General features: G+C 33.7%; 1 protein-coding gene across 1 annotated transcript; it reads right to left on the minus strand.

Moving 5' to 3' along the window:
- Positions 1-1,625: 1,625 nt before the first annotated feature.
- LOC120169575 (FCS-Like Zinc finger 17-like) lies at positions 1,626-2,331 on the minus strand. Its single transcript, XM_039177691.1, has 2 exons — positions 2,021-2,331; positions 1,626-1,878 (listed from the first exon to the last, which is right to left on the minus strand). Exons 1-2 carry the CDS (start codon positions 2,314-2,316, stop codon positions 1,647-1,649), a joined length of 528 nt encoding a protein of 175 aa, XP_039033622.1. The 5' UTR covers positions 2,317-2,331; the 3' UTR covers positions 1,626-1,646.
- Between the last annotated feature and the right edge of the window lie 13,795 nt (positions 2,332-16,126).

The following is a 16,126-nucleotide window of genomic DNA, read 5'->3' on the forward strand; positions in this document are numbered from 1 at the left end:
TTCTTCAAAGTATAGAGTTTTGAAAAGTCACTAGTTTAGATGCTAGAATGCCTGATTTATATGGTTGATAGCAGTACCTCTCTTTTTCTCCTACTACAGTAACTTGAATAAGTTTTTTACCATCTGCTTTATAGGTCTCAAGTTTGTTTACTTGGTTGGTGTCTTTCTTTCCATTGCTAGACTTGTTTCTTCTTTAGAGGTTTCATCACCTTCCTTACTTTTCAAGATCTTTAAAATGCTAGTCAAATGGCATCTCTGCTCTGTAAATCCATACTCCAAGCTCACCAGCCTCTCTTCCTTCTGTTCCCACCATTTAAGAACCTGAGAATCATCTTTCAAGCTCTCCAATTGCTTTTGGATATCATTGTCTTGTTGTTGATTGGCATCTAAGGTTGCATCCTCTGCCATGGGTTGAGTTTTCTTTTGTTTACCCAATTTTTTGAATTGTTGGAAACTAGGCTCTGATTATCAATTGTCACGTTTTTTTGGGGGGTTTGAAATTGTTGGATTGAACCAAATTAGGTTAGATAGATTTTAAGAAAGAACGTGAATTTAGAAAAAGAAATACTCATTCAATCATAAAGAAAACAGATTTTGATTCGACTACTTCTGATGGCATTCTTCGTGACCATATAAGAGGATGGGTGTTTGGTTTCTCCAAATCAATAGGTTGTTGCTCGATATTTAAAGCGGAGTTGTAGGACATTTATGAAGGTCTACATATAACGAGAGATTTAGATATGAAAAAGATTATCGTCACTCGCGATGCTTATTAAAGATTAGAGAATCCAAGGTATTTCATCATTGGTTCCACACATCTACGAACTTTTGAATAGAGAGTGGAGTTTGTCTTTCAAATGTGTGCGAGTGTAACAAGGCGACATACAGTGTAGTTAGATTGGCTTGGAAGTTTCAAATGTTTTAGACTCTCTCTAGGTCACTTCAAGATATAAGCTTTAAATTTTCATTTGAATGATATACTTCTCTCAACTCAATTCATACAAATATTCAAGAGATAGACTAGATTTTCAGCGACAATTTGAAAATTTTTAAAATTATATTTTTATTAATAATAAATTTTAAATAATAATATTATATATATATATATATATATATCATTTCTTGTTATAAATTTTGAAATGGAATCTTGAGAGAGAATGAGAAGTTACAACTTACAATCAACAAATGATAAAGAAAGCGATGGGTCTTTAAGCATAAGGAAAATGGCAACATGCCATTTATCAATGGCCATTTTCATTAATAAGCAGGCGTTGGATTATCTCAAATACACACCAAAATCCATCAAACATTTGGTCCCTCCTACGCATTTATGTCAATATCAGACTATACGGGTAGCACAAAAAAAACTATATTTATATATCCATATTAAAAAAATCACTTTACTTCCAAATTATAGATAATGAAATTGTGGACATAAGAAAAGAAATATAGAGAAAATGAGTTGGAATTTATCCAATATTGTTGTCCCTGTAAAAGATACATTTACAAAAAACATCACATCTACCATTATCAAAGATCAACTCATATCTTTCAATTTTCTCACCCAAAAAAGAATCAAGAAATCTCCCAACTTTTCTTAACTAAATTTAGTAGTATCACTTTAGGGTTTATATGAGCTTCAATAATTATGAGACAATTGCCCAGTGGCTTTGGTTTTGGTTTTGATGAGGTGGTTGATTTCTGCGGCGGAGATCCTCTATGAGGAGACGGATCTCTTGGCGGCCGGAGGTGGCAGCAGCGGTGCTACAACGCCTAGGAGATTCAAGCATACTTTTAGTAGACAGTTCGAGTTCCCTCATTTCATCCAAAACGATCTGCCTTTCTCTACAGTCTATGCTGCAAAAGCCTTGGTCACCCCTGCATTTATGAAAATTTTCTATCAGAAAATTAGCATACAAAATCCACACTTAACTGGGTTCGAATAGCTTTATCTGCACGTGTGGGTGAATTTATCCATATTTACAAAAGAAAATAAAATCATTGAAATTATTTTGTTCACCTGTACATATAAACTTCTTTGTCTAGGCTCAGTTTCTTGCGGCACAATTGACATGATTTGAGGAAGAAAGATTCATCAGCCGGCGGAGACCAGCTTCCGCGGCTACAACCGTGACGGTTTCGAGAATCGGGTAGGCTTATTTTGAATGCAGGTTTAACAAGGACGTTAGATTTTCCCAGTGAAGTATCTGTGAGGATTCTCAGCCCAACAACAACCGGTGAGCTGATCTTGCTAGGGTTTGCAGTATCATTGCTCGTTTTTTCCTCAGAAGTAGTGTGTTCTTGTTCCAGCTTCATAATTACTGCTGTTTATTTCAATAATTTGAACAGAAAAGGAAGAAGAAGATGATGGTAGAGGAGGAAATTGATGTGAATCTGAGAGATTTTGAGAATTGAAGGAGTGATGCATATTTAAAGGCATTTTTGTTTTGGGATATTAAATAATTAAAAATCATGTCTTGTTGCATGTAGGGACGTCTTGCTACGTGTAGGGACATGTCTCGGTGATAAACGTGAGAATAATATTACTGTTTACCGCGTTTGAGCTTTGCTTTTTTTACCAACGTGAAAGTAGAGTTTTTCTTTATATATGAATTATAATTTTAATCTTAATGAAGAGGAATAAGACTCTTAAAAAAAATGAAAGTATGTAAATCTAAAATTCGTAATCTATAAAAATAAACAAATAATATAAACAATTTGATCAATCAACCAAATGTATTTATTTAAAAATAGACTATTTTAAGAAAAATAAATATTATAAAAATATTTGAACTACGACAATTGACGTAATCACCTTATTCTCGTTAAGTCTAATTTGTAATCTTATCATATTATTTAAAAAGAATACTTAATTATCAAAATTTTAAAACATGTTTTATAAATGACTATTTTTATATGTTTAATGTGTACTATATTTTTTAATTTATAAATTTATCAATGATATTTAATAAAATATAAAATATAACACGTTGAAAAAAGAATAAAAATATATAATATAACATGCGAGTAAAATTAAATACTCGGGTAGATTGAAGCCTTTTAGGTCTTTTTCCATTTTCTAAACTGTATTTGGCCCACCACGAATAAGACCTTTTGGACTTTTGTTTTGCATATTTGAACCATTCGTTTTGCCAAACATGAGAAACGTGCTCAAATAAATATTGTATTTCTTTTATTGTTTATTATTATTCTATTGTTTAGAGTTTAGGGTTTAGAGTTTGTAGGCATGGATCATTTTAATCGTAATACAGAGATGATTTCGTTCAATTTGAATCAATTAATTCGATTTGAAATTTGATTTGATTCACATTTAAAAAAAATTATTCAATTCAAATCTAATTTATTTTTTAGAAAAAAATTTAACTTCAACTTGATCTAACACAAATATCTATAAAAATTCGTTTCTTAGGCATCTTGAAAACTACGAATGATAATTGTATTATAATATAGGATAAGGTTGATGATTATTTTTCTCAAAACTTGGTATAATTTCATATTCACAAAATTTAATTTAACTCAAATTTGAATTTAAAAAATATAATAGTTTTAAAGTGTTAATATCATGTTTCGTCCCCAAAGCATAACTGAACATACAAGGTGGTACGTGTATAAGAAAAAAAAAGTGTAATTGGAAGCTTTTTGTATATTTCTAGATACATTCCTCCCGAATCCCTTAAACTTCGTTAAACAACGAAGCTGGATTTCTTAACAAGGATTGAAATGAATTGCATTGCAAGAGTTATACTACAAGTACCATATTGCACATTTTTTTAACTATTAGTATCTGATTTATTTAATTGATTAATTTGGATAAGGTAGTACAGAGACGACTAACCCAGTTTGTTCAATTCGTAAATATCAAAATTTGAGCTCCAGATCTTACTTGAGGGATCTAGTACATCATCTCACTATACCAACTAGTTGTTGGTTGTAATTTTTTTTTGCATAATAAGCATATTGATTGGGGATTAAATGTGACATTAACCCTTTTTAAAAATTAAAATCTGTGGGTCATTGGCTCTTTCCCTTGATCGTACGAAAAATGAAGACTAGGCAGCTCAGCCTCTGATTAAAAAAATATATTTGATTAGTGTGGAAACTTGAAGTAAGGGACAAGCCTTAGCTTAAACAGTAAGCTAATTAAGTAGGCATATAGAGCAAAGTCATTGGGGGTATTAAACAACTGAAATATAACTTAGTTCGCTCCGACTCTCTTGCATAAACTATACCCAAAATAAAAACGTGCTTCTTTCTTACTCTTGGCGAGACATGCATATAGTCACGTGAAATTCAAATTTAGTTCATTTACGCTAAATAAATATAATTGAATTATAATAAAAAATTATCGATATGTTAACTTTCTTTTTAGAAAAGGAAATTAATTAAATTAAATTAAGCCAATGACATCAAGTACAACACTGTTTGCAATACAATCAAGGTAATCATGCACAAACCATACTAGAGAACTACAAGCTAACGCCAAATCAGCTAACTCATGAGCGACTCGATTAGCAGACCTAGGAGTGTAACCAATTTTGAAGTTAGCTTCCTCCTTAATAATGTTGCGAGCGTGTTGGAGATGGGATCCAGGGACGGACAAATCCAATTGGGGAGAGAGGATATTGTTAACCACCACATAGAATCACTTTCAAAGACGATCGAAGATCATCCATTCTCTAGAGCTAATTCAATACCAGCGGTCAGTGCCATCGCCTCAACTAGTTCAACCTTGAAAGAGCCCGACAACCGTGTCGCGTGTCCACCAATCACCATACCGTTGTGTTCTCTAGCAGTAACTCCAAAAGCAACAGAAAGGGAGTCGGGAAGGAAGGCTTCATCAACATTGACTTCGATAGAGTTATGAAGAGGCTTCGACCATTTTTTAACAGCAACAGCAGACCAAGATAAGGAAGAGTTGTCATTGGAACAAGAAGCATCAATAAAATCAACCCCAATGAGCCACGTGGAGTCAATCACATGAATTCATTTATTTATGTTGTTTCAGAGATTCCAGATCAGCAATAAAAACTTAAGAGAATTTATCACCAGAAAGGGCCATCGCAGCTCACTCCAACCAAACTTTGCTTGACTGGAAATTGCCATTAAAACAGCAAGAGTCAAGCTTGGAGAGCAAGATGTTGGATTAGAAACCATAATTATGAGCAAATATTTACAATGTATATTGTTATCATAAATATGACATAAATTAAGTGATCAATTATGTTATAAAGTCATAATGTATTAAAAGTATCATGAAAATAAAAGTATAGATACTATTAAAGTTGTATCTATAATTTGATGAGGGGTAGAGTTATAAGTACATATAATAACTGATTCAATCAGTTATATAAAGAAGTTATGATCCGCAAGAAATATATATCTCGTATTACTCTTATCCCCAACTTTTATCCCCGTTAGAAAGTTAATAATAAAGGGAATCTTATCTTCTTGGAAGATCACAACCAAAGGTAAATCTTCAAGATCTCAATCTTCTAGGTAATATCCAACAATGGATTCAGATACACTTCTGTAAATTTAATATTTATTTTATTCTTGATAGTTTGACATGATTAGATCCTAATTAGGTTTTTCATATTTATTTATGGTTTAATTCTAACAAATGATATCATCGCCTTATCATGTTAAATCATTGAAAATATATTAATTCTAGGGTTTATAATTTTAGGACTAAAATCTTGATTAAAAAACTGTGCGATTATCAATTATGGATTTCAATTTACATGATTAATGCGCATTCAATTTCCCTAGTATTAGTAACCTATGTATTTGTTGGACCATATTGGACCATATGTTTGACTTTCTTCAATTCATCTCCATTTTCCCCCTAAGTAATATCTGAAGCAAATATATACATGCAAGCACAAGAATTAGACTAATTAAATAACCCATTACTGCAAATTTCATCTAATCTTATTTTCTATTTACTATTGTTTTTTGTTAGTTTTGATAACTTACAGTGCAACCCAATGGCTTTTGGCTTTGGGCAGCCTTCAAAATATATTAAAGTCTTGGTCAATTTCTTCCCTCCTTGTCCAGTAGAACCAAGATCTTTTTCCATTTAATGAAAAAGCCTAGCACCTCATCATTTGTCTTCATTGTATACACCAAAACTCTCCGAGAAAAATCATCAACAAAGGTTACATAATAGTGTGTTCATCCCAATGAAGTTGTCTTGGAAGGCCCTCATACATCTGAATGAACATAATCCAAAATACCTTTAGTATCATGGATTGATGTTCCAAATTTCACCCTCGTCTTCTTCCCTTTGATGCAATGCTCACAAAAAACTAATTTGCAAGCTCGAGCACCCTTCAATAATCCTTGATCTATCAGCAATTTCAAGGATTTTTCACCAACATGCCCCAAATATGCCATAACCTAGTTGCTTCTGACTCCTGTTCATCAGTAGAAGTTGTCACTGCTGCTGTCCCAACAGTTGTACTACCCAGAAAGTAATACATATTGTTTCTTTTCCGGATTCCCTTCATTATCACCAGTGCACCAGAGATAATCCTCATAATCCCATCTTTTGCCCTCACTTCTAAACATTTTGACTCTAAGGTTCCCACAGAGATGAGATTTCTCATTAAATTTGGTACATAATGGACACTCGTTAAGGTTCTGATTGATCCATCATGATTCCTCAAGCGAAATGAACCAATCCTAAGTATGACAAGAGGGGAATTATTTGTTGTATAGACAATTCCACCTTTTGGTTCTTTAAAATCAAAGAACCTGTAACATCCCAAATCAGGGTCAGTGACTAAATTGCAAATTTTGAAAGTTTTGTGCTCAATTTAGAAATAAATTAAAAGTCTCAGGAGTTAAGTAAATAATTTTAATATTGGATTAAATAGCAAAGATTGATGAACTAAAGGGGCAAAATGGTCTATTCATGGGAAAGATTTTTATCTTCCCTTTTTGAGTATTATAAAACGTGAGAAATATGAGAGAGTTCCAGACTTCTCGTCTTCATTCTCTTCTTTTCCACCGTGAAGCCATAAGCAAAGGTAAGATCTCTTGTTAGTTGATATTTAGCTGAATTTAGGATTTGGTTATGATTATTGGATGATAATTAAGCTTTAGGAAAGCTTAAATCATCTTAAAAACAAAGGATGGTGGAATTAGGAGAGATTAAAGATTAAGAGTTTTTGAATGAAATTTTGGAATAGAGTTCATTACTTAAATTGGAAGTTGAATTTGACTTGTCATCTATGAGAATAAGAAGCTAGAAGTGTTAGAATTAAGTTTGGGTAACATGGAAAAATTGGTATGATTCTTGAATTCTATGTAAAGGATTAGATTTTGAAGTTAAAGATGTATTGAATGAGTAGTAATGAGTTTAAGCATGTATATGTAAGTTAAGAATAAGAAAGGGGATGATATATGAAGTGTTTAAGAGGAAAAGAAGTAATTTTCGTGCTGAAAAATGTGATTTCTGGGCTAGGGGAATCGGTACCCATTCAAGGGGAACCGATACCCCCTCAAACGAACCAGAATTTACAGAATGTCATGGGGGAACCGATACCCCAATAGGAGGGAACCGATTCCCCCCTAAAGGAAGAAATGAATATTGGTTTATTAAGTTCGTTTAAGTTGTTAGTATCGAATTACAAGATGTAGGTATCTAATAATTGTCTTGAAAATGTATAATTATGTAGATTCAGAGCCTGAACGAGTTCCAGAATCATTGTCAAGTAAGATCGATCAAAGGGAAAGATAAGAGATTGGAATTGACTAGTGAGGCCAGGTGAGTGCATATTCAATAGTATATGATGGGTGATGGGAAGAAGACTTGCGATGAGTCTATTTCTTGAAGAGTTACATATGAATTCATGATTAAAGGCTTGAGTTGAATATGAGTGTATGTATGCTTGATTATATGAATTGATATATTTTGTATGTGCTATGTGGTTTATGTACACACACTATTAAGTGTTAATGAGAGAATATCAAATAAGTTATGAAATTATATGAATATAGAAGATAAGTCAAGAGATGTAGGGAAATTGAAATAGAGGTTTATGAAGAATCATAGGAGAATAAATATAAGTAATAAGATAATGAAATATAAGACTATGTGAAATACATGGTTATGAGAATTAGTAAAATAGAGTTATTTGATTTAATGAGAATTGAGGAAACTAAATAAGATTGAATTATAGAATGGAATGAGAATAATATATCTATTAGGGAACTTGAATATAAAGCGCTGATATGTATATATATATGATAAATTATATGCTAAAGATCTATGGGGTTATATGAAAAGGTTATAAGAAATGTATGAAATTGAATTAATTAAATGGATTAAAGTAGTATATAAATAAAATATGATTAAGTGTAATATATATGTTTAGAAATACGACATAAGTTATATAATCTAAGGGAATATAAAGAAATAAAGCATAAAGTAGACGAAATGAGATAAGTTATTATATACCTATATGATATACGTTATCAGGTAATATGAAAGGATTCAGGAAACTTATATAAGCTATGTGAAAGTGATCTAGGTGTTTATATGTGAATTATTTGGTAATAAGTTATATGAAATAAGTATAGTGATTACCAGATCATAAGAGATAAGTCAGAGAATGTGAATAATATGACCAGAAACTATGAGCCTGTGTGATGAAATGAATATAGGAATACATGACTATGAGATATGTGATAAGAAGTTATGATTAAATGATCAAGAGATATAAGCTAAGGGATATCTGTGAATTACATGAAAATGTGCTATGTGTAAGTGAATTACGTGATTATATGAACATGAAATCATATGAGAATTTACATGAACTATGTGATTACATGTATGTGTGAATGAAGCTACGAGCTTATATGAATATGTGATATGTTTACATGAATATGTGCAAGGATATAAAAGATAGTGCACATGTTATGTGTCTTGAGAGCTAAGGGTATAGTTGGCATGCCAAGAGTCGAGGGTCTACGCGGTCCTTCGGGATATGTATATATTCTTTGGAACATGTGTGAAGTCTTGTGAGACACATACTTGATCCCTAGTATATGTATATGATTCTTAAGGAATGATATGTGGTCCTTATGGACATTATTATATGGCACTACGGTGCAATTCTATGCGGCACTCCGGTGCAATTCTACGTGGCACTTCGGTGCAATTATACGAGCTGTGGTGACAGCATTAGTGCACCTATAGACTCACATATCTATGGTTCTCACATATGTACATGGGCTAATAAAGGAAATAATATAAAAGAACATTGCATAATAGTATGTGATTGGTTTGTAATCTTTATGGTGTGAAGTGATATGTGATATGATGATGTGAATATAGCTTGGTTAAGAGGAATTGATGCAAGAACATATGACAAAAAGATAAAGAACGAAAATAAGACTAATAAAGAGATAATAATAAATACCTTACATATGATTTACATGTTTTGTGCTATGAAACCTGTTATAAGAATATGTGAATGATGTGTGTACAAGTGGATAGTAGTTGCATGACAGAATGTATGATTTTGTATGATATAATAAGATTATGAATGCATTAGTAGTGGTTATATGTTTTTATGCCTCACTAAGTCATCGACTTAGCGTGTGAGTGTTTCACACGTAGGTTTCGGAAAGCTAGAAGAAAAGTGAAGAGGAGCAAGACCGGTCAGTTACTTTTTACCGAAGATCAGATCAGAAAAGATGTCTTGAATTAGATGTATTCTGTATATTGAATATAGTTGGCATGTACTAATTGATTGAGTTAAACAAACCGTTGTGACTTTAATGAAAGTTTTAAATTTTCTCGAGTTTTTGTCATGAGTCAAAGTTTGAAAAGTCAATGTGACACCTCGGACTCGTATCCGGGTCGGGTACGGGTTGGGGGTGTTACAAAACCATTCTCTATTGGGGGTCATATGGTGGCTACAAGCTGAATCTAACGGCCATGAACTGGAACAGCTGGTTGATGGCGTAGCAGCGAATGCGAAATCTGAATCTGTATCATCATACTCGACCGCATTTGATTCTGAGACAGCCTTTCTCCTTTCAGGTTTGCCTTTATTCTTTAGCATGTGACATTCTTTCTTCCAGTGTCTTTTTTCTCGACAAAAAGCAAATTCATCTTTGCTCAATCTGGACTTTGACTTCGATCTCCCTCTCCTTCCTTTATTATGACTCTTCGAACGGCCTCTAACAACAAGAGCTTCTTCATCGACACTTGTATTTTCTTGTTTGTCTTTCTTTCTCAATTCATAACTATACAAGGCTGCAGTTACTTCACTGAGAGACACATCAAGCTTACCATGAAGTATAGTAGTTTCAAGATACTCAAACTCATCAGGAAGTGATCCCATCAACATCAGAGCCAGATCTTCGTCTTCAAAAGTCACGTCCATATTCATCATATCAGTCACCAGCTGATTAAAGCTAGTAATGTGATCATTCATAGTGGTATCTGGTACATAGTTGAAGCGGAACAATATCTTTTTCATGTAGAGTTTGTTCTGACCGCTTTTCTTTAAAAATTTCTCCTCCAGTGCCTTCCACAATTTACTTGCAGAAGTTTCCTTAGAAAATGCATACTTCTGCTTTCTAGAAAGACACGATCGAATAGTACCACATGCCAATCTATTGATCCTCTTCCATTCTTTCTCCTTAACATCATCTGGTTTCTCTCCTTCAATAGCAATGTCTAGACCCTGCTGAAATAGGGCATCTAGAACCTCACTTTACCACATGCCGAAATGACCGGTGCCATCAAAAATCTTCACTGCAAATCTAACATTTGTCACAGCATTTCTTGCGGATGTTTTTGTGTCGTCTGCCATTTCTGCTACAAATTCTATTTAATAGCTGTCAATGCGGAATGTAAATTACCCTAAAGAAATTTTTTCTGATGTGGAAGATCAGCCTAAGCCGCAACCACAGAGCATACTAAAATAAACCAAGAGCGTCGATACCAATTATTGTGGAATTCAGGTTAATTTCCACCAATAATAACAAATTCACCTTGAAAACTATTATCTAAATGGCTAGTATGAAAACGATTGTACTAAAAATCACCTCAAGGTAGATTCCCAGGAAAGAGGTGGGGTCATAATGGTCTCTCTTAAAATCCACTTTCCAGAACTACCAAGACAAGTAATTTTAATAGGACAATAATTAACAACTATACCCGGCAATAGCTATTAAATAAACATAAAGAGAAAACCAAAATTTAACGAGGTTAGGCCAAAATTATGCCTACCTCCTCGAACACTACTAAAATAATATTTCACTAATAGAGGAAATATTACAAAGAGAGAGAGTACAAATAGTCTTTAATAGTGAAGAAGGCTTATATTTGTGGGAAGAAGGCTTATATTTGTGGGATACTAAACTAAGGAGAATGATGACTCTATTTATAACAAAAGAATTTCTCCTCTTCCTTATACACAACCAATGTGGGATTTTGCCAAAAAATCAACAGTTGCCTTATTCAGAATGTGCTAAAAGACAGCTTTTGTGCAGGTTCTTGACCTATAATTATAATTCACCACATTGTGTCATTAATCGTTGCTACATACTTGTTTGATTTAAATCAATCAGCCTTTTTGTCCGTACAAACTCTTCTGCCGATATAGCAATCATAGAATATCTATTAGTTCTCTACGAAACTTTGTGAATGTTCAAATGAGCTGACTATTCATTTTCTAAATATCTGTATGTCGCAACCGTCTTTCGGTTGGGCCCCGGAATTGGGCTTCGACTTAAAAAATATGGATTGGAGTCGCCACCGATCATTTATTTAAAAATAAATGGGTTGATCGGATACCCTATTTCTTACCTGATCTGCGTCTTACCAGAAATATGTCGGGCTCGGGAGTCGGTTACGGTCAAGGAAGGATTAGCACCCTTGAACCGCCCTTTCCAGTTGTCTTAATTAAGAAAAATAACAAGTTAAATTAAAAGGTAAAGTTTCGATCCTAATTACTTACCCTTGATTGATTTGAAAATATCCTTTAAAAAAATCGAGAAATGTGTTAGATAAACAAGGTAAAGAAAACAAATAAGATACAAGGAAAAAATAAAATAAATAAAATAAATAAGTAAGATAAAAAAATAGTAAAGTAATAATTATATATAGTAATATTTGAAAAAAGGAAAATATATATATATATATATATATATATCAAAGTATTAATAAAATAAATAAGCTATATATATACACCAAATACTTAAAAATAAAAAAGATACCCTCCCAATTCACCGAAAGTGGGGGGCTTTAGTAAGAAATAAGACAAAAAAATGGGTCCTCTAGGTTAGTAATATATAATATAATGTTTAATAATAATAATGATAAGGACACAAGGTTTTTTTTAAAAATAAATGTATAATAATAATAAATAAAAAAACGAAAATAATAAAAAATAATATAAATATATAAAGTTATAAGATATATTACATAAATAAAGAAATAATCAAATAAAAATAATTAAGAATATATATATTTAATAATAGGTATATAGATAAACTATTAAAAGTATAAAAGATATATATGACTAAATAAAGATAATTACAATATATATATAGTAATATTAGACTTATAAGTAAAATATTAAAGAAATATATATATATATAATAAAATATAGTAAAAAATAAATGAAAATAATTAATATATATATATATATATATATATATATATATATATATATATATATATATATATACATGAATAATAAAAATAAATGAATAAAATATCCATATAATAAATAAAGGGACTAATATAGATTTTTAAAAAGCTCTTCCCCTCCTTTAACCGAAAATCAAACCGATTTTTAAAAAATAAGCCTCGGGGTAGATCTAGGTTCGAAACTTTGAAACCCCACCCATTTTGGTCATCGGCACAACCCATGTTTTGGGTTATTCGAACCAAATCTCAAGAACAATAACGTGCACATGCAAAAGAAATAAAAAAGAAAATGCTACCTTTTATTTCCTTTTCGAATCCTTTACAATAGCTTTGCCTTTGTATCTTCCCGTGCTTTCCTCTATGTTTTGTGTGTAAATCGTGTCTTCAAATGGTGAGTTACAATGGCTATTTATAGTGCTTGTAGATCCTATCTTTAGGAATTTAAATAATAGTAGAATTCTATCCTATTTTTTGAATCATAGCAAAATTCTATCCTATCTTTAGGAGTTTGAATTCTAGTAGGACGAAAAGGTGTGTTGACAGCTGCCCCTCTTTGCCCATAGTCGTGTAACGGGGATAGGGCAAAGATTAAAAGACACACTTTTCGTTCGGTGGAGTTGAAAATTGACTCTGATGTTTCAATAACTCCCTGCGAATTGAGTTACGGATGACTCCTCCATCGTGAAGTCGAGTTCATCTTGAAATGATATGAAATTAAAGACGTAGTTCGAAATTTGAATCAGCACGTGGCTTCCCGTTACCCTTCGGTCTTCTTCTCGGTTTAAAGACCATGGATCGGAATCGAACTCAGAAATCTTCATTGACAGATAGCTTTTTCTTGACTTAAGCTATGCTGTTTGAAAATGGTTGCTTGTCACTAAGGCACGGCTAACCCAGGTTCTCTTCTCGACTTGAAAACCTCGACTGCAACCGGAAAGTAGTGTGATTGATGTGTCATCGAGCTGAATGGAGTCGAACTCGACAATTTTGATGGCAGATAATCTTTCTTTGAGTTGGATATCCTTCGTCGTGAAGTTGAAATCCAAGTAAGTAGCATTGTTCCAAGTCCAATATCCTCCGTCGTGAAGTTGAAATTGGCTCTGGAACCGGGAAATTGTTTGTTGACAACCAGCCGTCCCTTCGTTGTGAAGTTGAACTTGTGTTGTCTCGAGTCCAATATCCTTCGTTGTGAAGTTGAAATTGAATCTGAATGAAATTTTGTTGACAAGCAGCGGTCCCTTCGTCGTGAAGTTGAACTTGCGTTGTCTGGAGTCCAATATATTTCGTTGTGAAGTTGAAATTGGCTCTGGGATTGGGAAGTTGTTGTTGATAAACAGCGGTCCCTTCGTCGTGAAGTTGAACTTGCATTGTCTGGAGTCCAATATCCTTCGCTGTGAAGTTGAAATTGGCTCTGAGATTGGGAAGTTGTTGTTGACAACCAGCGGTCCCTTCGTCGTGAAGTTGAACTTGCGTTGTCTGGAGTCCAATATCCTTCGTTGTGAAGTTGAAATTGGCTCTGAGATTGGAAAGTTGTTGTTGACAAGCAGCGGTCCCTTCGTCATGAAGTTGAACTTGCATTGTCTGGAGTCCAATATCCTTCGTTGTGAAGTTGAAATTGGCTCTGAGATTGGAAAGTTGTTGTTGACAACCAGCGGTCCCTTCGTCGTGAAGTTGAACTTGCGTTGTCTGGAGTCCAATATCCTTCGTTGTGAAGTTGAAATTGGCTCTGAGATTGGGAAGTTGTTGTTGACAACCAGCGGTCCCTTCGTCGTGAAGTTGAACTTGCGTTGTCTGGAGTCCAATATCCTTCGCTGTGAAGTTGAAATTGGCTCTGAAATTGGGAAAATTGTTTATTGACAACCAGCGGTCCCTTCGTTGTGAAGTTGAACTTGCGTTGTCTGGAGTCCAATATCCTTCGTTGTGAAGTTGAAATTGGCTCTGAAATTGAGAAGTTGTTTGTTGACAACCAGCCGTCCCTTCGTTGTGAAGTTGAACTTGTGTTGTCTTGAGTGCCACGATATCCTCCGTCGTGGAGTTGAAATCGCGGATGGCCCCTTCATTGTGAAGTTGAGCCTTGACTTGAATATCCTTCGTCGTGAAGTTGAAATCCAAGTATTGTATGTTGCGGGTGGACACAATTCCCTTCGCCGTGAAGTTGAAACCGTGGAGACCCCTTTATTGTGAAGTTTAGCTTCGAGCTAGATATCCTTCGTCGTGAAGTTGAAATCCACTCTCGAGCAAATTGTGTCGCTTTGAGTGCAATATCCTTCGCCGTGAAGTTGAAATTGACTCTAGCTAAAACCTGAAAAAGTTATGCATATATGTGATGTTATGGATGCAATGCTCTTAGGTGTGCCTAAAATGCATATGCAACATATGTTATCTTGGGGCTCTGGAGAGAAATCTCGATCTCCAGTTGCCTGTCTGGAATCTTGATTCTTGAATCTTCAAATTTTGATCCCTGATCTTGAATTCTTCAAATGTTCAAATCTGATGTGCACATTCTATTTTTGATTTGAGAAATGCTTCTCGACCATCTCAAGTATGTGCCTGAGCTGAGTGTAACAGTTCAGATGATGCTTCAAAAGAAGTTGTCTTGAAAGAGATAGAATTCGTTTCAAGGGAAACGATCTCAAAGATATCTGTTGTTTCAAGGGAAACGGTCTTAAGGGAGACAAAATTTTGTTTTAAGAAAAACTGTCTCAAGAGAGATAAAACTTAGTTCCAAAAGAAATTGTCTCACGGGGAGATGAAATTAGTTCCAAGGAAAACATATTCAAAGATGACGCTTCAAGAGAAATTGCCTCAAAAGCGACATAATTCGTTTCAAGGGAAACGATTTCAAAGATATCTGTTGTTTCATGAGAAACGAAATTTTGTTTTAAGGGAGATAAATTCAAAGATTTTGTGTTTCAAGAGAAACTGTCTCATGGGAGACAAAATTTGTTTCGAGGGAAATAATCTCAAAGGTTTTGTGTTTCAAGAGAAGTTGTCTCAAGGGAGACAAAATTTGTTTCAAGGGAAATTATCTCAAGAGAGACGAAATTCATTTCTAGGGAAATGTTTTCAATGTTTATGTTTCAGGAGAAACTGTCTCAAGGGAGATAAAATTTTGTTTCAAGGGAAACTATCTCAAGAGAGACAAAATTCATTTCAAGGGAAATGTTTCCAATGTTTATGTTTCAAGAGAAACTGTCTCAAGGGAGAAAAAATTTTGTTTCAAGGGAAACTATCTCAAGAGAGACAAAACTCATTTCAAGGGAAATGTTTTCAATGTTTATGTTTCAAGAGAAACTGTCTCAAGGGAGAAAAAAATTTTGTTTCAAGGGAAACTGTCTCAAGAGAGACAAAGTTTGTTTCAAGGGAAACTGTCTCAAGAGAGACAATGGTGAGCACGATTCCCTTCGTCGTGAAGTTGAAATCGTGGGT

This window comes from Hibiscus syriacus, unplaced genomic scaffold (assembly GCF_006381635.1).
Source record: "Hibiscus syriacus cultivar Baekdansim isolate YM2019G1 unplaced genomic scaffold, ASM638163v2 tig00111769_pilon, whole genome shotgun sequence".
Lineage (NCBI taxonomy): Eukaryota > Viridiplantae > Streptophyta > Magnoliopsida > Malvales > Malvaceae > Hibiscus > Hibiscus syriacus.

Bases quoted from the DNA above. Each gene is read 5' to 3' on its own strand.
- LOC120169575 (XM_039177691.1), bottom strand. From the start codon at position 2,316: ATGAAGCTGGAACAAGAACACACTACTTCTGAGGAAAAAACGAGCAAT. The intron at 1,879-2,020 runs GTGAACAAAATA...TCATAAATGCAG, and splicing joins AAAGAAGTTTATATGTACAG to GGGTGACCAAGGCTTTTGCA.